This window comes from Lichenostomus cassidix, chromosome 13 (genome assembly GCF_008360975.1).
Source record: "Lichenostomus cassidix isolate B80296 chromosome 13, HeHo_3.0, whole genome shotgun sequence".
Classification (NCBI taxonomy): domain Eukaryota; kingdom Metazoa; phylum Chordata; class Aves; order Passeriformes; family Meliphagidae; genus Lichenostomus; species Lichenostomus cassidix.
In genome coordinates this window covers 13,340,955-13,367,385 of record NC_139494.1, presented here as the reverse complement: position 1 = coordinate 13,367,385, position 26,431 = coordinate 13,340,955, and the positions used below count along the sequence as shown (strand labels likewise).

The following is a 26,431-nucleotide window of genomic DNA, read 5'->3' as shown; positions in this document are numbered from 1 at the left end:
GCACTGGGTGAACTGTGCTGAATCACACGAAATACCTTCGCAAGAAAGAGACTCCTTAAAGCCTTTGGTCATCAGCTCAAACTGCTCCGCAGTAACACCGACAACCTGTTCTGCCTGCTCTGCACAAAACGACAGAGAAAAGCCAAAATCTGTATTTTCCTGGCATTCCTTGCAATACCAAACAAGCCGCAGAATGAATCTGCAGGGCAGAGTCCTAACACTCCTCAGCAGTTCCGCCTCTTGTCTTCGCTTTTACTGCGGGTGCCCTCAGGCAATTAGTAATTTCTGTTTGTGCATGTGACCAGCGGAGAGCCACAGTGCACCCTCCTGGGGACACGCTCCCTGGAGCCGGCCGTTCTCACGGGAAGCTGCTGGAAACAAATGACTTTACCCACAGACCATACAAGCAGTTAGCAAAGAGCAAAGAGATTTAGAAAATCAAAACACCACAGTTTATAAAAGCCCCAGGCTAAACTGATTGGGATCTGCCTGCCTGAAGTAATACCCTCCTGGCAAAGCCATACAGATATTCCCTTGTTTTGGAGAAAGGGAAAACACCAAGAGGCTGACAGAGATCTCAGAGCTGCTGATAACAAGCTTTCTGGCTTTATGTTAACATTACCAATAAAAATCAAATGGCTGGCTGAGGAAATCTTGCAGAAGGATTATCTTGACACTCAGGAAGCCAAAACCGCAGATTGTAGGGATAGATGATATTAGCAAGCACTGAGATAAAAGGGAACATGACTGTAATATGCAGAACTTCCTCCTGTCCCCTTGAGGAGGAGATTGTACAGGTGCTCCCTGACTATATTTTGGGAAGAAACAGGCACCATAAGTGCCAGAACAGGTTGGCACTGACCATCAGATTGTATTTCATTTTGGGCAGCAACCTCTCATTCCTGCAGATAAAAAGGTTTTAAGTCCTTTTGCAGTGCTCACTGGAGGGAAAAAACCTGCTTTTGTCACTGTCTATTTCCTAATTCAATGCTAATTACCTCCTGCTCAGGCTAACACCATCACACCTTTTTTTTCCAGTCTTTCAAAAAAAAAAAAAAACTGCATGAGGTGTTTTTATAATTGCAGTTTATTTCAGCATATTTATCCTCATGGGAACCTCCAGATTTCACAGTCTGCTAGTCTGGAACAAGCTTGCTGCAAAATAAACTGCCTTGTAGAGACATTCTTTATTAGGTATCTATCACTAACCTGATCCAATAATTCTTTGTGGGAGCTGCAATGAAGTGAGAAACAATGTTTCATAAACCCATCAGTACCCAGGCAGCTTTAGTGCCTCTGAAGCAGTAATAGCCTGGCCATCCCAGTCAGCCTCTAATCAAATTAGGGGAACCTGTGCAGGCCTGTAAATCTCACCTGGAGCAGCACTACCCTCTAAAGAGAAGTCCATGGAGTAGCTGTCATCTGGAACTTAGTGTTTTAATGGAGCCATTTGGGGGGTTTGGGACACAAATACTTCTCTGTGAATGCTCTGTGCTGCTGGAGATGTCCTGGGAAGAAGGTTTTCTTAAACTTTTCATACCTCTCGTCAGAAATCCATTTCCTTTCTCAGTACCTTGGGGGAGGGGGGGCAATGAAAACACTGCTCTGGCACCTTCCCCCAGACTCCCACTCTTCTCAGCACTTTTCTAGGGTGGCACATATTGAACCTGCTAAAATGCTTAAACTGTCACAGCTTTTGGCACATACTTACCCTGGGCAATGTTCCCGTGGCCAAGAATCACAGCAGAGTCTTCCCTGGGGATCATGCCTTGCAGTTATCTGTTGGTCCCCCCAGAAAGGCTCGTTTTCCCACACACAGATTTTCACACATTTCATTGTTTGTCTCCTATCCATTTTTTTCCCCACTGTTTTTCACCCAATGGAGTTAAGTAAAAAGGAGTGTTGAGAAGACCACTGAAGAAATGAAGTGGTGACAGAAGGAAGCACTGAGGGTCCTAGTTGGAACATGAGCAATGCAGACACTCTTCTGTTGTCTTGGGCTGAGCCTGCTCTCCCCACACAGAGAACAGAACACAAACAAGGCCACGAGCTGTTAAAACCCTCCCATGCAAACCAAGGTGTGGGATGGCTCTCCCAGCAGTTGCTCCCAAGGCAAACAGGCAGAGAAAGGAGAACAACATCTGCATTTTCTCCATTCCTCTGTGCTTCCCAGTGTGCCCTGCCAAGGACAGGCCATGGCTCCTATTCCCCAGGGGTGTCCTACCTGGGCACAAGTCATCCACTGTGACCATGGTTCCTTCATGATTGCACCACTGGGCATGGAGTGACAGGAAACCTGTGCTGGGGGAACACCACACCAGGGTAGCTGAGCTTATTCTTGTAAGTAGAAGAGAAATCAATCACTGGAGAAACACAGGCAGGGACAGTCACGTCTGCATACACAGTTTTCAGAAAACACATTAAAAATTTATTTTAAATATATTATAAAAGGAAGTCCATTCAACTTTAAAAACACTAGGCATTCTATCAATGATTCCCAGTTTATGAAAGCTACTACATTAAAGTGCTACAAGTCCTTTACCACCCCCAGATATTAGGCTGTTGGTCCTAATACGCACAAAATAAATACACACTGATTCAAGAGGCACCATCCAGTTTTACAGAGAAAATGCATGCAGTACAAGGTACAGACAAACTTAGACCTAATCACCGAGATCCTAGAGAATGCATTTGGAAACCAATTCCCTTCTCCACCCTAGAGGCTAAAGCTATTTGTTGCTGTTGTCATAAGGGCTAAGGTTTCAGGCTATTAGCTTGATCAGTTTTTATCTTGTTTTGTGGTTCAAGTCCACATTTGCTTGCTTACTACCTGGGATTAAGACTTTTTTCCTTGAGTTGAACTAGTATATTGAAGACCACATGATCCAGTGGCTTTATATAAAACTCCAAATCACTCACAACTGCTGGAATCATTGAAGCCTTTTGGGTCATACAGAAGCATCAAGAAAGCTCAACTGCAGTCAATCAAGGACTGTACTCAGCTAGCAGGGGCAGAGTAAAAACAGAGACAGGCTTTTTATTAGGGTTTCCATGATCTATCATTGCCTAGTTCCATATAGATTCTCCAAGCTAAAGTATGGCACTACAAAGTAGCAATCAGAGCAGTAGGTGAGATTATTTTGGTTACACTTCAAATTTATAATGTGAATAAATCAATCTGACTGGTTAATGAGGAATATGAAATGAATTGACAAGTCTGTGCTGAATGCTGATGGAAATTTCAGATCTCATTTCCCATTCTCCACCCTCTGCATCTCTCTCCTGTCGAGCCAGGTGAGGATTTGCAGCTTGTTTTAAAATCTGGACTCCAACACTCATTTGGTTAAAAAATAAAGCACTTAAAGGTTTCCTATGCAAGCTGGGAAATTGCAGCACACACTTTCCCTGCTTAAAATCACATCACAGGTCATGGTAGTGTGAGAGCAGGACCCAGTGCTCCTGACTCACAAGCCAGCTCCCCTTTGCTGCATATCCTATGAAACCACCCAGTGTATCCATGAATCCCAGCAGCTGGGAGTGGATATGGGATGCAAGGTACATTTGGTACACCTTGGTACCAAGGTACATCACTTGGGCTGTTTCAGATATGGCTTTACCAGGGCTCTTTCAACTGCAAGTGTGACAGGCTGACTGCCAGAGGCTGGCTGTTTTCTCCAATCAATACAAGTCCCTGTCTGGATCTTAAAAGACTATTTAAAATAAAATCTTCTCCCTTTTCACCTGGCAGTTCCACGAGTGCCAAATCTGACTATTAGGAGGCCTCTCCCCTGGGTGCTGTGAGCTAGCAGAGCTGCTGTCAGAGCCCTGCAGCAGCCCCAGAGCACTGTGCTCCTGCAATGCTGGTGGTGCATGTTTGACTCTCAGTTCACTGATCTCAGTGCAGCAAGGAGAAGGAAAGTTTGCTGACTGGAACACTCCAACACAGGAAAGCAAAGCCCTGTGCAGAGACTGCTGTAAAACCAACCAGGAAGAAAGGCTGAGAAATCGCTTTCTTGCTACTTCTGTATAAGAGATTTTAACGCACCCTTGGAAAAGTTTCCCAGTCATGGAAGGCATCAACTTCCTCTGAAAGACACTTTTGTTACAGATTTTATACGCTTTTGGGACTAGCTGTGATTTGCATACTTCAAAAATAAAACGTGGGATTCTGTATGCCAGTGAAATCATGAGCCTTCACCAGGAGGTGAAACATCCAGCAGCAAACACAGGCATCCTCCAGCACAGCTTCAGCTGTTAGAGTGCACCAAGAGGAAGCTGCCAACCTTTCCAAGTCTTCCTATTAGGAGTGACAAACCTCCCCAGAGTCATTAACAATATCGATTTAACAGAGGAGACCCAAGGGCTTCTGAATTACTGTCGATCACGGAAATTTTGCACTGAAAAATCAGACATTAAAAAAAAAAAAAACAAACCCACACACAAACACTTCACGAGTCAAGCTTTCTCTTACGTCCTTATCCCTTCCCCTCTCCTCTCTTGTCCAGCAAGGCACTAGGAAATGGTTCAAGTTTAAGCATTTGCTGTACATTTAAATTTAAAAAGGCACATCTTTATTTTAATGATGCTGTATTCCCCTTTCAGGAAGGCTCACATGTTCTTCTATTGTGGTTAGAAAAAAAAAAAAGTAATTTCCTAGGTATGAGAAAAGACACCTTGCACACATGAGAGCCCCAAACCTATTTACTGTCTGTAGGCCTTAGAGATTAGCACCAGTATAGATCAACAACAGCTTCAAGAGCAAATCAAAGTATTTTTATGCAACATAACACACACCCTGTTGTCTGGGATTCTGATCCTTCAAAGCAGCAAAACTTATGCAACCACGAAGAGAGGGGTGGTTTCAATACTTTTGGGGGAAAAGCATGAAAACATGTATTTTGCATTAGATAATCACCAGTATTTAATCTCCAGTCTTGACTTGCATGCAGATGTGAAGATTTGCTTATGTATTCACGCTTTAGCAATTTTGCTTACAAATAACCAAAAGTAATTGGAATAATTAACCAGATTGCCCAGCAAAGGCTCAGTTAAAGATGCAGATGATGAAATACAGCTTAGATTTCTCAATCTGTGGATGGCTGGCTATATTAAATCTTTGCGTTAGTCAACAAAGCCTCTAGGGTACTGAAAAGTGTAACTGATGCAAATAATTAATAGCTCAAAGCCCAGTGAGCTAGTCAGAAGTGCACAGGATTTGTGAGACTCTTATCCTACTCAGTTCCCAAACCTTCAGAAAACAGATCAACCACACTTAGATGGACCTGGCAGAACCACTCACACAAAAGCTCCAGTTTCTGTGTACTGGTGGTGGGTTGTCAAGCAAGAATAGCTTCAACTATTGCCTAATCTTTTGGTGCAAGCTGCTAAGAGCTGACCTTTCTCTCCAAATTAAGATCACCAAGTGGTAAAAGACCTGTTCATTGCTGCAGCTCTCTCTGAAGCAAGAATCCAGTGAGCCAAGCGAGGGCTCCCTTCACAAGGTGAGCCCAAGTACGAAGCAAGCCATGCATTTTAGAAACAGAAGCTAATCCTCCCATTAGAAAACTAAGACACACAAAACTGCAACCTGCAAGCAGAACAACCTACAGTCCATTTATAGAATATGCTGATTGTGTCCCAGTTATAAAAAACTAGCACTGTTCATGGACAAACAGCTTCTTGTTCCACAGGCATTAAAACATTCATAAAGACATCTAGTCAGGCCATCTAGTGGCTCCACAGTCAGCACTACTCAGCTAATGAGAGCATTAATAACTTAAGGAAAGCAGCAGCCAGACACAAAGTGCTGGAAGGTGACTCTGTCTCTCACAGAAATGAAAAGGGATCCTGATGACAGACATATTGTAGTAACTGAGAACGTAAGATGTCAACTCTGCTAGATGCTGGTCTCGCTTCCATCCAATACTGCTGCAGAACTGTCACAAGGGAAGTCTAGGGCTTTTTTTCTTTCTTCACTCCCAAAATGTTAGATGCCAACACATTTGGGAAGCCTGGTCCCAGCTGCAGTGCAGTGCCCATGTTTCCCATGCTCTGTGACTGCATGGGACCAGGTTAGTTGGCAGGAAAGGTCAGACATGGCCTCAGCTGTGTGAATGAGAGGTGGAAATTATTTTGAGCCTCCTAGTCAATACATCAGACTGGAGAGTTAGAGGGGCAGACAGCTGTGTCCTTATTTGCTCCCAGCTGCAGACACAGCACTACATGGCCTCACACACATCTGAAACATGGGACATGACCCTTACAATTGGCAACAGCACAAAGGGCTTCTTGCTGCCGGAGCTCTGCAGAGGGAGCCATCCTGCTTGTTTTGGGACACCAGGGCAACATCTCCTTCCCTTCACATGAAAGACATCCCAGAGCAGAGCTCCCCTGCTCCTCTGAGGAGGGGAAATCCACTCACCATGCTCATCAAATATCCCAGAGGGGTCCTATGCCCCTTCACTCCCAGAGCTGGCTGCACGCTAGCTACTCTTGCAGCACCCCTCCAAGAGCAGTTAGACAAACCAAGGAGCTGTGCACTTCCTGGCAAGGGAATACTGTTTGCTAATTTACACAGCATCTGTGCACAAGGTTCATTGCATCATCATTCACAGCTTTTACCAGAAAATGCCACTGCTCCCTTCAGTACAAGACTAAGTCAGGGGAACTAGTAAATCTGTTTTTGCAACAACATTTTAAACCAGATTTTTAAAAAATAGTTGCTTCAGATGGACTTCAGCCAATGGTCCTCCATTCATTCTTTAGTGTCAGTGTCAGTACATTCCAGCTCCTGGGATGAGACAATCCTGGTTCACTGTCTGGCAGATCCCACAGCCAAACCAGGAGGGTAACACCTTGCACTGCTCACTGACTGCACAAGGGAGAGGGTATCAGTAAAATGGGTCTATCAATCCCACGCCTGCTAAAGCAAACAGATTTCCAGTCACAGTAAACTGTATGGCGCTGTGGGTGCTGGGAAATGAGAGATTAATAGCACATTTCCACAAGGCTAGAACACTACTGACAACAGGACTTGAGAAACTACACACTGATGAACAAATGGATAAAGACCAATGGCTAATCTCAGCCCTGACTTAATTATCCTGAATTAATCTGTTCACACTGACTGCGAATTAACTTAGCCTTCAAACCTCTACAGGAAGAATGGAAATTGCCTTCATGCAGTAGATTTAACTCTGAGAAATCCTGGAGGTGTCTGTGCTAAAAAGGTTATAAAAGGCAAATTTGGAACCTGATACCCAAAGGCTCTTAGCATAAAGTCTTCACCTGTAAGAACTGTGATTACTTAAAAACTGTCTGCTAATCTTTCACCTTGAAGATTCAACAGTGAGTGACAAACTGACTGCAAAGTGAATGGACCAGAAACCCAGATTCCTCATGGCTAATAACGACAGCCATATTCCCAACACTTGGCTGCATTTGCACTAGAGCTCATTCCTTCATCAGAGCTATGATTTGGAAAGTAATAATATTCAACCTGTTTGAAATATATTTGGTTCAGGGCAAAAAAAATACTCATTTCATTTTACAATAATGGGCTTTTTTTTTTTTTCTTCTTTTCATTGCAGGCTTTAATCTTGTCTTCAAGATTTTACTTATATGGAGTTTGGAAGATAAAGCACCTATGGGAATGCTTCAGTGGGTGGTATAGCAGCTACAAAAAGTCCTGGAGGGTCCTGGATAACAAAATCATTTAACACCAGACCCCAGTGGGAAATAAAACAAAACAAAAAAGGCAAAAAAAAAATAAAAAGAAAAAAAGCCATTTGAAACACATTCAGACTCCTCTAAAAACAGAGTTTCTGTTCAGTCTCAGCACAGAAGTGGCTCTGGCAAAGCCTTTAAAATTCCACCATCCCCAGAAGAGAAGGATGCAGCATCTTCACAATAAAGACTGGCCTGCTAGTTAACCTTCTCCTGAGATTCTCCCTTTTACCTTCATTAAGTGTTTAAAAAAAATTATTAAAAAAATCTTTTTTGTAACCCTCCCCAGTAAAAACTATAATTGTAAAATATATATATATATATTTTCTCAGTCTTTTAAAGATCAAGATTTCTGTTAAATTTTTCCAAGATGGTTGAGTTTGTGTGTTCAAATATCCACTGCTGTGTTGGAGATGAAGGATTGCAGCTATTCATAAAGATCTTTCGATCACTCTCACTGCAGTCCATACAGCTGCTGCTGACTGGGTGGTAGAGGGTCTTGTCCTGGAGGAGAGAAATTTGATGTGAGGTTGCTTAAGTGGAGAAGAAAAGTTGTTTTAAAACCAACAGAAAGAAGTCTTAAAACCCAAAGTGAGCTATTGTGTCACTGGAGTGTATCTGAAGTTGTTCCACACAAGTGTCTGGCTCCATTCCCACCCCTTCTAACAGAATGCAGCTCAATCCTCACACCTGCACTGGGAAGCTCTAAAGCTGACCCCAAACCATGGTTTCTCCAGGCTGGAATCCTGCTGCAGCCCTCGGGGCACTGTGCCAGCAGATTGCAAGGACTAGGACAGGGCACTAAGACAAGAATTTACTTACCTGTGGCCCACAATAGGATTGCTTAGTAGGAGGATGAATAAATCCTTATCTACTTTTGGCAGGACACTCCAGTGCTCAAAACACCTCTTTGCAAACACAAGGGTATAGCATCACCTCACTGCCATCTGTGGGGACACTGCAGTGTCCTCCTGCTCAGGAGCCCTGGGGTCCTCACCCTTCTAACCAGTGAAACAGGAGAGTCACCTCTTTTTAATCAATGGTACAATGACAACAAGCTGTCTGCAGATTCTCTTATTACAGCTACATGAAGAGAAGGAATAAAACACGAGTGGTGACATTTTCAGGAAACGTAAGTGCCTCAGGCAATTTGACACCTTAGATGAAAATACGCCTACGCCCACACACAGAGAACAGACTCACTTTTCGGTATCTCCAGAGCTGGTTCCCTTTCATTCCATGACAGTCATAGAGGGTCACAGGGCTGCTGTGGGAAATGGCATCAAAACAAAACTTCTTGGTATGCTGAGGGTCCCCGGGACGGATGTCCTCTCTCCAGCTGAAGGTGAATACCTGTCAGGACAAACAGGACCCTCAGGATGGCTGCTACTAGGCATGGTGCTTTCACCAGCAGAATGCTGTTCCCTGTGCCCACAGGGTGGGGATGGCTTCAGGGAAAGGACAGTATCTTCTAGAGGAAAAACTCCTTGCACTTCTGGTGACAAGGACTGCTGACCAGGGGACTCCATACCAGCTGTGACACAGCATGTGAAATGAGGCTGTGCTGCTGCAGCCAGCCATGCTGGTCAGCCTGGTGCTAGAGCAGCCCTGGATGTCTCTGCAATGCAGACATACATCAAGGATTAAGTGAGCAGCTGACCAATTACAGCCTTTCCTAGCCAGCAAAAGAGCCAGAGAGCTCCAGGAGCTCTGAGTTAACGCTGGCAGTAAACACACAGAGTCTGCACAGACAGCCTGCAGTCACCTTGAGAAGTCACAAGAGTCCAGGAGCCCACAGCTTCCCACTCCACCCACAGGAGTGCTGGAAAGACAAACACTTGGGCATTGCTTCCTGATGCTCCCTTCTACTGACCCTGCAATGAACTCTCAGCACTCTGGGGTGAAATGAAGGAGGGACTCTACCAAGCAGAGGAAGGGTTTTAGCTCCAATAACTGAGCCCAACCTGTGCTTGGCAATGCAGTGCCTTGATGAAGGTGTCCCCTGGGACCAGCACTAGCCCATGTGGTTCTGCAGGGCTCCCAGCCTGCATGCCTCCCTCTCAGTCCCTAAGGAAAAGGCTGTTCTGGAGGCTCCTCTGGAATCAGCTGGAAGAATGGTTCTCTCTTCAGAGATCTCTCATGGGGCAGTCAGAAAGCCCAGTAAAGATCAGGATGCTGCTATTTGAAGCAGTGTGGCTGAAAACTTTTGCACAAAGAAACTACTTTGTTCTTGGCTGTCTTTTAAATCCCTCTTGGGAGAGAAATTACCACAATCATTTAGGCTCAATGTTACACAGAAGTTCAAACCACATTCTCTTCCTAAACATAAGCCAAAACTAATTTTCAAGATCCTCCTGACACAACAGAGGCTTAGTTTTGGACTGTGCCTGAGTAAATTGGTTTTGTTTCTATTTTTCACACATCAAATTGATATGCAACAACCCTCTGTCTCCTACTACTGAAGCCATTCCCTGAAGAGTTATGCATGGCTCTGTAATAGAGGCATTGTTTTCTTGATCCTTTCTCAGCTCAGCTGCTACAGTTTAGACAAACTAATATTTTCCTCCCTTCTGTTACAATAAAGCTGTCGTTTCTGGCACCTCATATGTTGAGAGGCTGAATCTATAACCTGGCTGGTTTCATCTCTCTCCAGCAATGGTTGGGTGTTTATAATGCATTTGCCTCCTGTCAGGAGGATGATAGTGAACAGTTATTGAATGCTCCTGCAGGTTCATTAATATGCATGATGCTCCTCTATCACTTCTTTCAGCACAACCTTTGAAGTTAATATTCACTTTGTTACATATTACAGCTGCCTTGTTACTGGTTTATTGTTTTGGCACACTGTTTTCTTGTCATTTCTTTTGTTCACTCTGAGAACTTCAAAGCAGAGGTAAAAGCTCTTCACAGTTTGCCAGGCTCCAGACCCCCCTGTGCCACAAGCAAAAGCCACATCCTGTACCAAAATACAATCAGCGTGTGAGCCTTGGGGTGCATCTGAGAGCTCTGCAGTGGCCTTCCTTAAACACTGGTTCGTGGAACCTCTCCCTCCCCAAATTTAGAGGCCAGTGATTTTTAAGAGTGATTGTTACCTGCACGTTGTTCCATGCTGCCTCTCCTCTGTCTTTCACACAGCTTTCCAGCCTCAGTGGGGATCCCAGGGCTCCATGCTTAGTATCCACACACAGTCCAGTTCCCACATTGCGTATCTGAAATAGTTAATTAGTCGCTGAATCTCCTACTCCTGCTAGGAAAGAAGGCTCAAATTGGCTCAAACTGCAGCAGTATTTGTATGAAGGTAGTTCCTCCCATTGTGGGCTTATCTGGTGGGACCATTTTTCACAGGTCTATACCTTGCACATCCTCCCTTAGGTGGAAACATGAATATGCTACAGCAAATGTTCAATGAATGTTGCTCTCCTTGATTCTTAAGCACTCTAGATTTGTAAGTGAGTTGGGCCTATAAGTCAGTTACTGTTGTGCTATATAAATTCTACATGAATCTTTTGCTGACTTGTTTAACTTAACCCATAGTTTAAATGCTGTTAAATTTAAGTGCTATTAAACCTATAGGCCTAAACTGTTGGTCAAGTTCAGGGCTAAGTCTGGCAAGGGGGTCCACTCTGAACCTAGTGAGGATCTCCCTTATTCTTTTTTGTCCTTACTCTTTTCCATCCCCAGCCTTCAGCTAGGTAATTTTTGGTTGATTTTATTTTAGATGGATTGATTTTAGATTTTAGTTTGCTTTTTCTCTGTGTGCTTTAACCATCTAGTAAGTACTAAAGTGAACCTTACCAATAAACTTCGTCATGCTTTCAATTTTATATGAAACCTGCTTTTGCTGACACCTTTGCCAGTGATTCTTTAAGCAACCCAAAACACTCAGTCATGAGAATTGTGTGTAATAATTTACAGCCTTGCTCCTGAGGTGATTCTATTCCCAGAACACAGCTGACTTTGAAAAATAGGGATGGCCTTCCTGGCTTTCACGTGGGAAAGCTAAGGACACAAGTAGCTCAACACAGTTGTGAAGCCCTTTGGAAATACAAGATTTCACAGTTGTTCAGCTGCCGCCTCTCCCTAGTCCTCCCTCTGGCATGTTCTGCTTCCTACTAAATACACAACATGCAGAACAAGCCAAGTCTCTATTCTCGTTGGAGCTGTGCACTAATAGAAGCAGCTGCCTGCCCAACTGCCTGCTTTGATCAAGCCTGTGCAATAGCAGAGGAGTTTGGGGTTTTGAAATACCAAGCAGATCTTTAAACACTCGCTCGCACCTTACCCACAGCAACTGGGCCACATGGGCAACCTCACAAAACCAACCTGCAGCCTGTCTGCCCACTGCAGATGTCAGAGCACAAACTTGCCTCTCCCCAGGCAGCTGCAGGAGGCTCCACTGGTGGGTAGAACTTTGGCAAGTCCCAGGCGACCTCGTTCATGAACCACTTGAAGCTTTTGCAGTTGAGGCTGTTGCGGAGCTCCTTCTGAGCGGCGACGTCGCCCGCAGAGAGGTGTCTGTACTCGGGTCTGCGCTGGTAAATGTACTCTGCATATTCATCCATCCACACCTCAGCCACTCTCTTCAGGTTCTGGGGAGGACAGCGAGAGGGGAAACCACCTGAGAGTGCTGCACAAACCACCATTAGCATTCAGAGCAGCTCAGAGCATGTTTTTGCTCAGAAAGGATTTTCATTCATATCCACTCTTTCTCTCCAGCTTCAGGACAAAGATTATTTTTATTACTCTCTAGTTCCAAGGGACTTTTAGAAAGATATTTTCAGTTGAGGTCAAAACAGAATCCTGGCACTTGGCCATTATATCTAGCTCCTTGTGGCTAAGAAAAACAACATTAATCAAAAGTTGTTTTTTTTCCTTTTTTTCTGTAAGGAAAGTAGTCAGAACATGATGCTGGTAAATACCACTGGACATTCAGAGGTCTCTGACAAAAAGCTGCTTTCTTAAATCCTTCTTATTGCATCTTTTATATCCATCTAGGAATGGGATTTGCAGTACTCCCTTCTGGAAAGCTTCAGTTCACAACACTCTTTCTTAGCACTATTTTTTCATTTTCTTGGGTAAAATTCTGAGATACCTCAGGAACACGAATTTTCAGGCAATGACCCTTCAGAACAGAAGCAAAGGGTTTTATCTCCTGGCAGCAGCACATTTCATGTGTTGCTGTAAAGCTTAATCCACTGTGCAACTCCAAGACAGCAACAAACACCACCCTCTCAAGACAACCTTCTTATCATAGCATCCTTGACAGTGCTGGACCTTAAGTGGCTCTCTGACAACATCAGGCACACTCTCGGTGCCCCACAGTAATCTGCCATGTGCAGCTGTGACCCCTTGCATGAAGCTGCTCAGTCCAGCAGGGAACATTTACTACCAAAAAAATCAGGAAGGTAAGAGTGAGCAGTGTGCTGACCCTGCCCCAAATGCAGCCTCCACACAACAGGAGCAGGTGTTTACCTCAAGGTATCTGTGTGATGTTAGATGCCATGAACAGCCTTTCCTACCTCTCTGCTGTCTCCTTCCAGCACTGTGGGAGCACACAAGAGCCAAACACTAAATCAAAAGAAATACAGCTCCCTCCTGAAGAGATGGCACAGACGGGAGAGTGCTCTGTCAGGTCATTGCTCCACTGAGGAATAAATCCAAATCTATAACTGGGGCAATGCTATTGAACTGGGAATCATTGTAACACCGTGTAAGCCATAAGACTGCAGAACAGCAGGGCACCTCTCTGAGGTTTTTAGTTTTGCAGCCTTCCTGCTCCTATGATTTTTTTCTCCCACCAGAGGGCAATGCAATCCCTCCTCAATTTGAAAATTAGATGGAGAAAACCAGCGCAGGATAGGCGAAAGCTCTTTCCTCTTTGGGCTACACTAGATTAAGAAATAAGATGGCACAGAACATTCCATTGTGGAAAATTACAGCTTGCCCATTCAGTGGTCTGTGATGCTTGAAGTTGAGAGGTCTTTCAATCACCAAAACCAATCACCACGCTGAAGCCTGCTGCTCTCGGAGAGCACAGCTATAAAATGACTGAAGTATTATACAAATAAAGCCATATCTTGTTTTTATAGCCAGTGCCTGATCACAAAGTCCCTGCCCAGCACCCAGCAGTGGCTGATGTCTGGAGCATGGCAGCTGTTCACACACACATCTGCAGCTCCCCAGGCTCTCTTCCCTTTGTGCTACACATCCACCTCTACAAAACTGCTCAACTTGCACTTACAAGTGTAAATTACAGACAAAACCCCCTACATTTGGCTCCCGTTGTGGGGTGAGAGCAGACAACAGCATGGTCACGTTGCAGGCAGACTGCTTTTGCAGGGCATCTACTGCCACTTACTCTTGCCAGGCTGACTCCTGTGGGAACCTTGTATGGAACGTATTTCCTGTAGATGTGACCAACTCTAGAGCAAGGGATGTCCTCCATGCGACCTCCACACATCCATACCTGTGGAACAGCAGAGAAACACATTCAGTCTTGGCTTTATGGAGACAAATAAAAATTAAAAAAAAAATACTTCTGAGTAGTAAAAAAACTTAACCCAGATTTTTACATTCAAGTACACTCTTCCCAAATCCCCTCCCCTCCTTGCCTTAGTCCCAAATCCTGTAACTACCTGCTTAGAGCCATGCAGCAAGCCTTGATTTAGCACAAGTGCTCTCAAGCCTTCTATACAGAACAGGGGAAAAAAAATCCAAGCACTAAGAAAACAGCACACACCTCGCTTTAAACTGATATATGTTATTACAGCAATAGTAACCACAATAGTTAAACTGGGCTGCCATAAAAAACCCTGGGTGTAGGTTGTGTAACGAGGCTGTAAAAGCGAGGCCATCTCCCTAGTACAGGTGGTCATGTGTTATGCAAAAGGCTCCAGGGAATTCATGAGCCTGTTCAAGTGCCAGAAATCAGAAGAAACTGCTACTTTTTCCCGTAGTTATCACTGCTCTTTTATGGCTTCACTGCTGACATTCATTCATTGCTTTTGCAGCCTTACAATTAAGTGGAAATCTCTGCCTGGTGAACACATAAATAGCTTTAAAAAAGCCCTCAGGAAGTCACTAGAACACACTGCTAGTTGGAGATGACTACTTTGATGCTTGGTTAATGGCTAGATTGGGTCCAAAAACTTCCTTCCCCATCTGGGAAGATTTCACTTTGTGCCAGCACTCTGCAACAACTTTCTTTTATTCTTTAAGTGTAGCGTGGCTGTAGTAATTTTGTCCACATGAAACAAAAGGGAGACATTTTCTAAGCCAGCTGATCTACTTCATTAGGTTTAAGAAATATATTCATGTGCTTCACAAAAATATCCAATCAATACTTAAAGTACCCTTTAGAATTCCAAACAAATGACTTTCTGAATTCCTGGAGGAGGCACTACCTTTGCCCTTCCATTTGTCCCCAGATCCCATGGGAATGCCCCGAGGCCCATGGATTTTGGGCACGCTGGTGCTGCAGGCTGGTGCAGAGCTCTTGATCTCCCTGTTCACTGGGGCTAATTTGAGCCACCACAGTTCACTGTACAATGAGCTTAGTCAACAGCTTCATACATAGCAGGCAATTCCATTAATATTCTACAGCGACAATATTAAATACTTAGCTCGGAAGAGAAATATTTGGCCAAGGCTGCTGCATAATTATTAGCTCTGACACTAAAGTCCTCTGGAGTTTCAGCTCTGTCTGTTGGCCCTAATAATTACAGTCATTTGCTGACTGCGTATAACTTAATGGAGGTTGGTTGCTCTCAGTTAGAGAAATATTTTTCACAGGCAACTTCTAAAGTTCAAGGTACTTAATTACATGTCGTTATGGGGAGAGAGACAAGAAGAAAGTTGACAAACACTCCTTCTACAAATTTCATTCCTTTTGTCCCTGCTGTGTCCTGAGAGGCTGGTGCAGAAGAGATGAAAAAGAAACTAGCACTGAGCTTCTCTGAAGTTTCTTATGGAATTAGAAATGCTTCTTATTCTGCAGCAACTGTGCTTTTGGCCGCAGAGGGCCAGAGCGTGATTTCGCTGCTGGGAAATTAACAGGCTGAGAAAAGAAGAATTTGGGCATGCTTTGTGTTTCTGTACAGAAATGGTTTGTGCAAGGCTGTAAGACCTGCAAATGTCTGGGAAATGTAAAAACCTGCAGGAGCAGCAGCAGCAGAAGTCCAGAGCTCAGCTGCACAGAGACACACACTCCTCAACCTGCACTCCCTGCACTGCACCCTGCAGCAAGGAAGCCTGAAGGGTTCACAGCATTTTAGTGTAACACAAGCCTGGCTGCAAACATCAGCCTGCTTCCTTTGCTGCCTGCCCACAGGATGCCTCACCTGCCCCATATCTAAGGAAAGGCTTTCAGCCAGGCCACCACAAATGCACTTCTCTGGAACATGGTGTCCCCTGAGTCAGGTGAGCAGCAGAGCCCTGCAGTCAGCACAGCTGGAGAGGAGAGTGCTGTCCTTGTGCTGCAGAGCTGGTGAAGTAACAGGCAGCACTGAGAGGCAGCAGGAGAGGGAAGCTGGACAGAATCAACAGGGCAGGAGCTCCAAGCTGGTGCAAGAGTCCAGGTATAGAAGGTGACATTACATGAACACATGCAATGATGTGATCAGAAGAGCTACTTAACCGAGTTGCTTAATAAGTAAAATCTAACATCAGTTTGATTTGCTCTTTTCCTGATTGTGCTTTAAAATATTTACTTCCAAACAATGCTGCAATGGAGGCAATGGAAAGCTTCCTAATCCCTGCTAGCAGAGCTCAGTGACCCTTTCAAGGTATTTGCCAACTCTGTGCCTTTTTAACGTTGTTTCACTCTGCAAGTGACAGTATGGCACCCGCAGTACAAATCTAATTTTAAAGGCATGCTTTCCATTCATTCGTTGCTGCTTTGATTTATTTTATTAGTGAGCTGCTTTGTGTGGTGACAGAACTCATTACAACCTCCATAAAGACAATTACCAGTCCTTATCTATACAACTGGAAGAAGGGGGAGAGGGAAAGAGCGTGATATGCATTGGTAAAGCACAGCTAACAAAAGCATGAGAAAGCCAGAGCTAAAGGTCAGGGAATCGCATCCAAGGGTCTGTCAAGGAGTAACTGCAAGGGAAGCAAACTCAAAATAGCTGTGTGCCAGCTGAGGGAACACTTCCACTCAGTTACTGATATTTGGTTGTTTTTAAACGAGAGTACAGTTCCCAGGCACGATACACCAGAACATACAGTGCTAAAAATACCGTGCTGTCAGACAGCTGAATGGTGCTGGGCTGTGGGACAGCACCTCCTGCCTTCCCCACAACTCTGACTGACACTTACTGCCTTCTCCTCAGGCCAGGGGAGCCAGTTTCTTCTGGCTGTTTTACAGATTGTGCCTCACTCCCTGGCTGACATGACAGAAAACGTCAGAGCCTGAACTTGCACCTGATTTCAAACAGCCATTTACGCCGTAAGAACAAGAATTAAAGCTGGTCAGGCAGACAGTGCTTCTTACAATAATCTAATCAGATCTCATCAAGAGAGAGCAGGAAATTTCTCTTCCTCCTCAGGCACAATTTTGCCAATCTTCATTTTGGGCTTGGAATCCAGCAGCTGACAGATCTGCTAGAATGAAGAGAAAACCTGGCTATGCTGAGGTCAACGGGCACACTGAACAGATTTAGCTAAGGCCAGAGTCTCACCCTAATAATAACAACTACACAAGGGAAATAAAATAACACTGGTGATATTGCTTCCATCTTCCCAGAGGCCTGGAGAGCTGTAACTCCATATTCATAAAGCGACTCCAGAGCCTTTGATTCAGTCAGTATGCTATGAAAGCAGCAGATAATATGCCACCTATTCTCTACATGGGAATGTTATGCTGATCCAATTCCCTTTCTGCAATTTCAGAAAACAATGTCAGGTAAGACAGCTGAACCTCTCCTCTCAAACACACAATACAATGCTGCAGTTGGTGTGTGAACACAAATTATCTGGGTATACAAGGTTTATGGTTTCCAAAGACTGCACCATGATGAGCCAACGCTTCCCAAGAGAGGCAAAAAACACAAAGGCTAGTTAAGCCTTGAAAATAAAGCTGCTTCTGCAAGACACAACAGAAATGAAGACCATGGGATGGACCAACAGAGAGCAGCTGGCTTGTTGTGTGAGCACACACTGAAAGGTGGGAAGAAAAGGACACAGAGGATAAGTCAAGGGGGTTCTCTGCATAACAAAGTAGGTGAGAGGATGAAAGCAAGGGCAATAATTCAGGAAAATTGTAATCCTCTATACTGGAAGCATCAGCTGCTCCTGCTGCTGGGACTTGGTGCTCTCTGAGAGATTAAGGTAGCTCATGAGGCACCAGGATCTGTGTGTTTGCACAGCACCTTCTCACACACCAGTACAGCCTCTCCTCACTGTCTGGAGCATTTGAGAGTAATGACAGTACTTTCTAATAATCACATTTCAGGGAGGGAAGCACTTCCCTGCTGCTGCTTGGTGGGAGGCTGCTCAGGAACCTGAACCAAGCAGAGGGTGAACAGAGGCAAAAAATTCAAGTCAATGGTCTGAAACTGATCTGTTGCATCACCAGATAGGAAGGGAGAAACCAACCACCCTGTACTGCAGCTGAGAGACTTAGAATTAAGCAGCATGTGCTGGCTAAAAAAAAAAAAAAACAAAACCAAAAAAGCAGCAGAATGCCTGGCCTATTCCAGTGTGGGCAAACGTGACCTGCTGGAAAGTGGTGTGAGTATGTGCCTGGAATGAGCAGTGCAGGTTCCCAATCAGCACTAACTTCAGCAACACAAGGAGAAATGCTGTCAGAAGGGATCCCTTGGCAGCTGCACCCCAACTACACACCTGCCAGAGTCCAGGGGCAAAATGGGAATCGGAAATGTGCTGCTGGCATGGGGCAAAGGAGATGCAGCTATTAGACATGTGAACAGAAGCTATGCAGCACTTGCATTTGTTGGAAAACATGTAAAATGTTTTATGCTGTGGAAAACAGGAGCAATCCACGTTGATGGTTTGGGAAAAGGATCTGGAAAAAGGCAATGACCTACAATCACCAGAAAAAGTGCAATGGCTCTTTCCTACTGCTGAAGCAAGAAGTGAAGACCACAAGTACTGACCAGCTCTCTTTTGTCTCCCCTTTAATTGCTCTTTTCAGGGCAGCTGTCAATTTGCACTGAGCCCTTTGCATTTTATGAAGGTTTTACAATCTCTAAATTACAAGACAAATGTTTCTAAAACTGATATGGTTTATCACCTAGCAAGGGACATTCTGGATTCTCATTGTTTGCTGTTCAAGTACAGTGTGCAATTAAAGGACTGAGAACCACACCACTCAGATCTGAGACACCAAGTACATCTATATTTATGCCTATGCAAGTCAGAGACATCCCTTTTTACTCTTCTGTTTCCCCATAACCAAAAAATCAGAGACTATATATTTATGGAAGAGAGGCATGAGGCAGTTTAGTGAAGATTACATAAACCAAACAGAATGGAAGCCACAAAAATACTGGAAAAGAGGCAACACAATCTCAAATAAGAGTGTAGGTAAGTGCTGTTCAAAGAAGCACTTGCAGAAAGGAACAGTTTAAATGCTGCACATATACTGATCCAAATTAAATGCATTTATGTTAAAAAAAAATGAAGCGATTACATAGGCAGCTATTAAACTGTGTTTAGAAGAGGAAAGGCCCATTGTAACTTTGGGTAAAGCTTTCAGTTTTGTTCACATGATCAGAAAGATAAAAAAGATCAGCAAAAACTGTAGGAGAGGAGAGGTAAGGAAGTGACTCCAAGAAAGCAAAAACCCTGCCTCAATGGAGTCCACTGAACAGAGGCACCACGAGGCAGCAGAAAGGAAAGGTGACAGCTGTGAATGCTCAGTTACCCTTTTTCCAGAATACAGGAATATACTCCAAGGTCAGCACCTGGGAAATCACCTGTAATCACCCCTGGAGATTATGATCTGTTGTGTCTGGGGGTGACCTGAAACAGGAACACCCTGACCTTAGAGCCTCTGAGCTGCTCTGGACATACACACATCAAGAGAAGGAAGCAGCCAGAGCCTGTTTTCTGCTTGAATGTGGACTGGAGAGGTTGACTCCTTCATTTCTAAACTAGGAATTTCTGTTTTAAGGGATTGGTAAGTCTCAGAAAACTACGAACAAGCAGTTAAGGTTAGAAAGTTCACTTAAGTTATTTTGCCCTCCTACATGCAGTGTTTTCTAGCAGTGTTTGATGTACATGTTTCATACAACGTGCAAGGCTTCTAGAGTTTGATCCACCCTCTAGCTAAATGTTTTCTGAGGTGTTAAACACTGATGCTTTCTCTGTTGGCTTGCTTGAAAATTTCTGCTCAGAGGGAAGCAGAGCCAGCTGATAACAGAAATATGTATGATTTCCAAAAAGAAAGGCAAGAGGCTCCCAAATAAATGTGTTTATTTCCAGTCTCTCAGCAACAGAGCCCTGGATTTTAAAATAAAGGCAAAACCAGCAAAGCACAGTCTGTGAATGGCCAAAAAAAAGAATATGCTTGAGGAAAAAAAAGCCTCAAAACACAAAATAATCCCCCAAAAGCCCTGTACTCCTGGTGAGGCTGGAGAAGGCCAGATGCAGTGCAATGGATCACAGACCAGCAGTACAGAAGAGCATCTGCACCCACAACACCCAGGGGCAGGAATGGATTCTTTGTTAAAGCTGGGCTGTAAATCTGGCATGCTTAGAATCTGAATTCCCATGAGATAATAAATAATGTGAAAGCAGGTACCCCATGCCTAAAGCCAAAGATTTAAATTATTCGACAGTGCACCTTTAACTACAAAATCTCAGTCTGCTTCTAAAGGTAAAAACGTAGCTCTAAGCTCACCAGGAAATGTCATAGTTTCATAAATTCTATGAACAAACCTTCTATTCTTGCAATTCCAGCAGAATTATTAAATCTATCAGCCACAGATGAATGTATCAATTTATCTTAATTTCTGAAAATACACTGAGCCTCTTTCAGTGAAAACTTCATTTTTCTGTGGCACAGTGAGAGAAAAAAGGGGGTCTTTGCAGAGATTAATTAAAGCAAATTTATCCCTCCATAAACTACCATCTCTGGCCTGAAATAAAACACAGCGTGTTTCAGAGGGGATAAGCAAACAGATGAATGAAGTAGTCTTATTTCCTGCAGATGAAGCAGTGTGACTGTCTGATGTGGCACTGGAGACAAAGGGCTTGCCCAGCCACTGTCATCACTCTTGGAAACCAGCATTTTCAGAGAGGAAGAGGCTGAATTCTGTCCCTCCTGCAGAGAATGAGTGCCTTACACAATTTCAGTACATGAAACACAAAGAAGAAATGGCTCAAACCATAATGACAGCCCCAAAGAAGGTGCCCTCACCCCTCCCTTCCTGCCACCATGACAGAGGACAAGGGACATCCAAGGTGACTTATGGGTTCTTGTGAACAAATCATGGAAGAAAAGACTGTCTCAAAATCCATCTTTTCTCCCCCAGTTTGCTGCCCCAGTAGCACGTGGGGTGTGTGTATGGTAACAAGGCTTGCTGAGGATTGATATCCTTTGAACTACACAGAGCATGGAGATTCAGGAATCTGTTTTGTAAGAGATTAGCCATGACTTGTCAGGGGAGATGTGCAGAATTTTAGCTGCTGAAGCCAAACTGAGCACTACAGTAGTACCTCTGTCATCCTCTAGCCCCGTGCTGAGATCAGCTAGCTTAGATCAGTGGCATTCAGACACCTGTAAAATTAAATATTTAACCTCTGAAAGAAACCCCAAACAATTTAACGTAGAAATCTTTACTCAGTTTGGTCCAGCTATTGGGATTGCCCCCACTGAAGAGAAGACTGGCCACCTGCCTTCAGGGGTTTGGGACATCCTGATGGGTTTCCCAAATCGGATTTCAGAGTGCCAGAGTGCCATATTCCAACATAACACAGGTACCAGCAGTCTTGGTGGGTTACAGTGACTTGTTACTCTTAGCATGCATTTTTGGTCAGCTGGCTAACTGTTAATCTCAAAGCCCTCAACTGACCAGCTCAGTCAATCAGTAAGAAGCAGAACTGTCCCCAAACCAGGCAGATAATGATCCAAAGTCATTGCCAGCACCAGTTATTACTCCTGTTGTTGAAGATTTTTTCCTGGGTCAATAATAGCCTGAGTTCCTCACAGCCAGAAGTCAGGATTGACTACAGACAAAGCTGTTCTTCTCTCTGAGAACTCCAGCTGAGGACTGAGGTCCTCCAGGAACTGGAATCCTCTTTCCCTCAAGGAGGAGAATATTTCACCATCTTGCTGTGGTGAGCACCAAGCAGCCTGTGAGTCAGAGAGCTCCACACAAACTGATTTCCCCTTGCTGGGACAAGCAAGGATCGGAGCTATGACCACAGAACAGGGACAGCCCAGCTAATCCTGCTGCAAAACTGACCCTCACCAGTGACTGCTCACACCAGAGATACTCCTTCTGTGCATCATCTCACTACTCCCAGCTCTTTCGCCTTTAGTCACACACAAAAGCAAGGACAAGATAGATCATTCACATTCTGCACCTCAGAACAAATTCTTACTTTTCAAAACAAAAGGAATTTCCAGAGAACATGGCTCACCTTAAAGGATATTTCATACTGCTCTCCTCCCCATATCTCCAGACCTGCATCATACCCTCCCAGCTCCCAGAACCACTTTCTATCGACTGCAAACAGTCCTCCAGCCATTACAGGAGACCTTAAGGAAAAACCAGACTCCATATTACAAATACATTCAAAGACACAGATCTCTAGCTAAACATTTAAAAAACAAAGCAAGATTTGACAAATATTCTTTTCCCCACCCAGTGCTCCTGGTGCCTTTACAGTCCTGTCAGAGCATCAAAAGTGGTTTTGGCATTATCTCCTGATTTCCCACTTGCAAACGAGGAGGACCAGACCAGGCTCCCTTCAGAACCAGCCAATGCCTCTCCTCCAAACAGGCAGGAGTTCACCATTAAGTGACAGGACAACACCTCTCCCCAAGGGACCTGTGGGCTCCATACATGGTGCTCTGCCTCAGTTGTAGGATTGATTCTTCGAGTTTGACCTCAAAAATGTTTTGTTGGTTTTTTTGGGGTTTTTTTTAAACACTGCAGAAGTATAAAGGACAGCAAAACTGTCTCAATGTTGGCAAGCGCAGCAACAGCAGAGCACAACTTGATCACAGATTTACTTCTGCAATGCACTGTAATCATCGAAATTGCTGTAATTATTCTGCTAGGTTTTCTTTTTCCCCCACCTGGGAATGACACATAACCCACCATTGGTTTGTTGTTTTTGGCAGAGCGTTAGGGATACTAAGTTACATTTGAAAGACCTCCGTAATAAACGATCACATTAATCGTTACACTTTAGAGTTTTCAATGAAATGTTAACTTCTGCAGGAATTAACGCGGCAAAAAACAGCAATGAAAAGGAGAGTGTTCACAGCTACTACACAATGCCTTTCTTTTAACCCAACAAAGCAAACAGCTGCCAAAAAAGCAAGTAGCTTAACACCAGCTTCTGACTTTTACTATGCTGAGGTGTAAACCAAGCCTACAGCAGGGTGTTATTTCATTAGCTGGCTCTTAGCACGCTGCCTTTCAGTAACTTACTCAAAGGGATCACTGGGATCAGGTTTCTGTAACTCAGGAGGAATAGGGATCCTCTTGTAATACATCTCCCAGTCAAATGCCCCTCGCATTGCATCTCCAGCCTGAGTCTCATATCCAAAGTGGTCGTGGTCGATGACATCAATCATGGGGCAAACGATCGTCTTGCGGTTTCGGGCAATGCGATCTGAAGATTGGAGAAACACGTTAAACCTGCACCAGTTGGTTCTTTCGAGCATGAAATTACAAAAAAAACCCCCATAAAAATATGAAGTTGTCTGAGAATGACATGGCTTTCTTCCTGGTGCTTCTCTTGTGGGCAGATGCTCTAATTTATATCAATTTATCTGCTATTTCTGCAATAATTGAGAGAAAAACACCAGGCACCCTTCACCCAGAAGCAGAATGGGAAGACACAGGCACACTAGTACCAGGCTCAAACCAGATCTCTTGTACTTGGTGAGCAATCGCCATTTCCACAAGTGACCAGGACATGAACCCTTTCTGTGCAGATCCAAATCCAAGGAATAACCCATTGCACCACCCAGCCCTAACTGCCACACCAGAATCTGGCAGGAAATGTTTCAGACTAATGGCATAAGTACTCTCAGCAGGCTCAAGAAACGCAAGTGTAACCTCCTTCCCTCCAATATTTTCTTCCAACCAAATACAACAACACAGGATTAATTCCTGCATAAACATCTGGAATTTCTTAAATACTTTATTACTGAGATGGTCTCTGGTTGGAAGTTAGCTCTCAGAGCAGAGGCTATAAATGATGTTTCAGCTTCCAAAACACATCTCACAGAAATCCTTTCTGTGCTTTAAAAACCAAAGCATCCTCTTCGTGTTCTCATTTAAATGGCATTGGAGCTAATTCTGTCCTCCCTCCCTGGGGCTCATAAAGCTGCAAATGTTTCAAACTATTGCCAGATATAAACTGTAGTGAAAGCAACAGGACAACCACCCATCAATCCTGGGGGAAAATCTGACTCTTTCTTAAACCTCCACTTGACTGTTGTTGCCACAGCCTATTGGAGAAAGTCACACCTCAGAGAGCTCTGACAGGTCACTCACAGTAGGGCTGGGAAGGAGTTTGGTGCTGGCTGGAGGCAGACAGGTACCAGAAACAGACGGCACTGTCCCTTCAATTAGTCATCCTTGAAAAGAACTGACACCTCCTTAAAGATGAAGTGCTGCCTTGGAAAAGGGTGCCCATGTTCTACAAATACACACCAGCAGCTCTCATTCACAAGAAGTGTTTTTCACAGGCTCGCAGACTATGAAGTTAAATATAGTTATGTAGGAGATAAAACCCCTAAAAGCTACTAAAAATCTGTATGTAAAGATATTTTCTATACCATAAAGCCATTTCTCTATGCAAGCTGTTGAATGACCGTGTGATAGTTTACTCTTCTAGCAAGCTGTAAATTATTTAAGATTTCACTTAATGAAGAAACCAAAGAATATGATTTCTGCTCTTTAATTAACAAAAGCATACGACAGGGTCACTGCACAGTGCAGAACTCCAGAACAGAAAAAAAAAAATCTTATATTAAAGGCTACAAGTTGCCAGCAATTCACTTGAGCCTTGTGGTTGGTTTGTTCTCCCTTTCATGACATTTCACGTCTCTTTTATCCACTTACAGCACGAGGTGAAAGCAGCAGGTGGGAATAATTCCAACTCACCTAACAGAGGTGGCAGCCAGTTGACATTGGCCTCGCAGTGGGAATCCAGGAAGGTGATGACATCCCCGATGGCCACAGAGGCTCCCAGCATGCGAGTTCTGATCAGCCCTTCTCTCTTCTTGGTGCGCAGGATCCGCACGTTTGGGAACTGCGCCATGTAATCCTCCAGCCGTTTCTTCAGGTGTTCTGTGTGAGAAGGAGATATTGGCACTCTGGGACAACTCATTGCTTAAAAATGCAGCTCTGGCTTTACCAGAGGATGTCTTTGGAAGTGTGGTCTCAACAGGTAACAAATGCGGTAACAGGAGAAAAGGAAGTAAGAGTAACTTCTTTTAAATCTGAGGTCTAAAAATAACTGCCTAAGCAAGGCTTTTGAAGGTGTTCCAAAACCTTGGAAGCAATTAAATAGAGGAGGAAAAAAAAGAGGAACAAAGAGTATACGGTGAGAAAGAAAGCAGCAGAGGAGGAGGAAAAGGAATAAAAAGGCAGCTGGTAGACCCTGAGCCAGGATTCTTGGACACTTGTGGAAAACCAGTGTAACGTAGAAGAGACACAGGGGAATTCATTTTTCGAAATAAATCACATTTAGGGCACTTAAGTTGTGTTTGGTTTCTTCAAAACACACAACATAACCATCCACTCATGCATAAATAAAAACCAAGAAAAAGCCTAGTCAGACACCCCTCCAAGCTGCAAGGCAGGCACAGCCACAGTGTGTATGAGGATGGTGAAGTTAAATGCTTATCAGAGGAGATTTGCATTTAAATATGGAAATATTTACACTACTGAACATGGACTGGAGCCACATCTGAATTAGCACAGACACTGGCAGTCACCATGATTAACAAGAATTCAAACAGGAGAGCTGCAGAGAAAGCTCACTGAGTGATCAAAACAATGGACAGCTTGTTCCAAAGTGGAGATAAAAAGTTTGGTCTACATAAAGAGAGAGGGGAACACAGCTGTCTTTGCATCAAAGAGGGAAGCAGCAAAGAAAAACCTAAAAATAGGCTGAGCTGATGCTGGCCTCATCACTAATGGGTTGATCTTTTGGGCATCTGAAGTTTTGACAGCAAAGCCCATTCAGAGGGTGCCAGGGATTGTTCATTAATGCCCCACACCACCCACTGCCATCAGCAACTGATGCAGGAAAGAAGCCTCACTAGGCAAAACCTAGCATGTTAAATCCAAGCAAGTAACTCCTGTTAAAATCCCACCAACACAGCAAGACTTGACTTGAGGCAATCACTGAAATACAAATAACCTCACAGGGTTATTTGCCTTCTATTAAGGCACTCCTTTATAGTGCTTCACTATAACTCTGTATAACCTGCATACAACTTCACTCATCCCCTCCATTCTGTGCAGCTCATCTTCCTCATGAAAGG

The 26,431-nt window shown here is 44.0% G+C and overlaps 1 protein-coding gene across 1 annotated transcript in view; it reads right to left on the bottom strand.

The window, feature by feature from the left end:
- Window positions 1-2,405: 2,405 nt before the first annotated feature.
- Window positions 2,406-26,431, bottom strand: part of GALNT10 (polypeptide N-acetylgalactosaminyltransferase 10) — a 79,925-nt gene continuing 55,899 nt past the window's right edge. The window contains exons 5-12 of the mRNA XM_085073788.1: window positions 25,044-25,229; window positions 23,358-23,541; window positions 22,339-22,456; window positions 14,084-14,191; window positions 12,093-12,314; window positions 10,818-10,934; window positions 8,929-9,078; window positions 2,406-8,229 (exon numbers count right to left, since the gene is read on the bottom strand). Of these exons, the coding sequence (XP_084929914.1) occupies window positions 8,062-8,229; window positions 8,929-9,078; window positions 10,818-10,934; window positions 12,093-12,314; window positions 14,084-14,191; window positions 22,339-22,456; window positions 23,358-23,541; window positions 25,044-25,229 (1,253 nt within the window). The 3' untranslated portion in view covers window positions 2,406-8,061. The remainder of the gene's footprint in view (window positions 8,230-8,928; window positions 9,079-10,817; window positions 10,935-12,092; window positions 12,315-14,083; window positions 14,192-22,338; window positions 22,457-23,357; window positions 23,542-25,043; window positions 25,230-26,431) is intronic.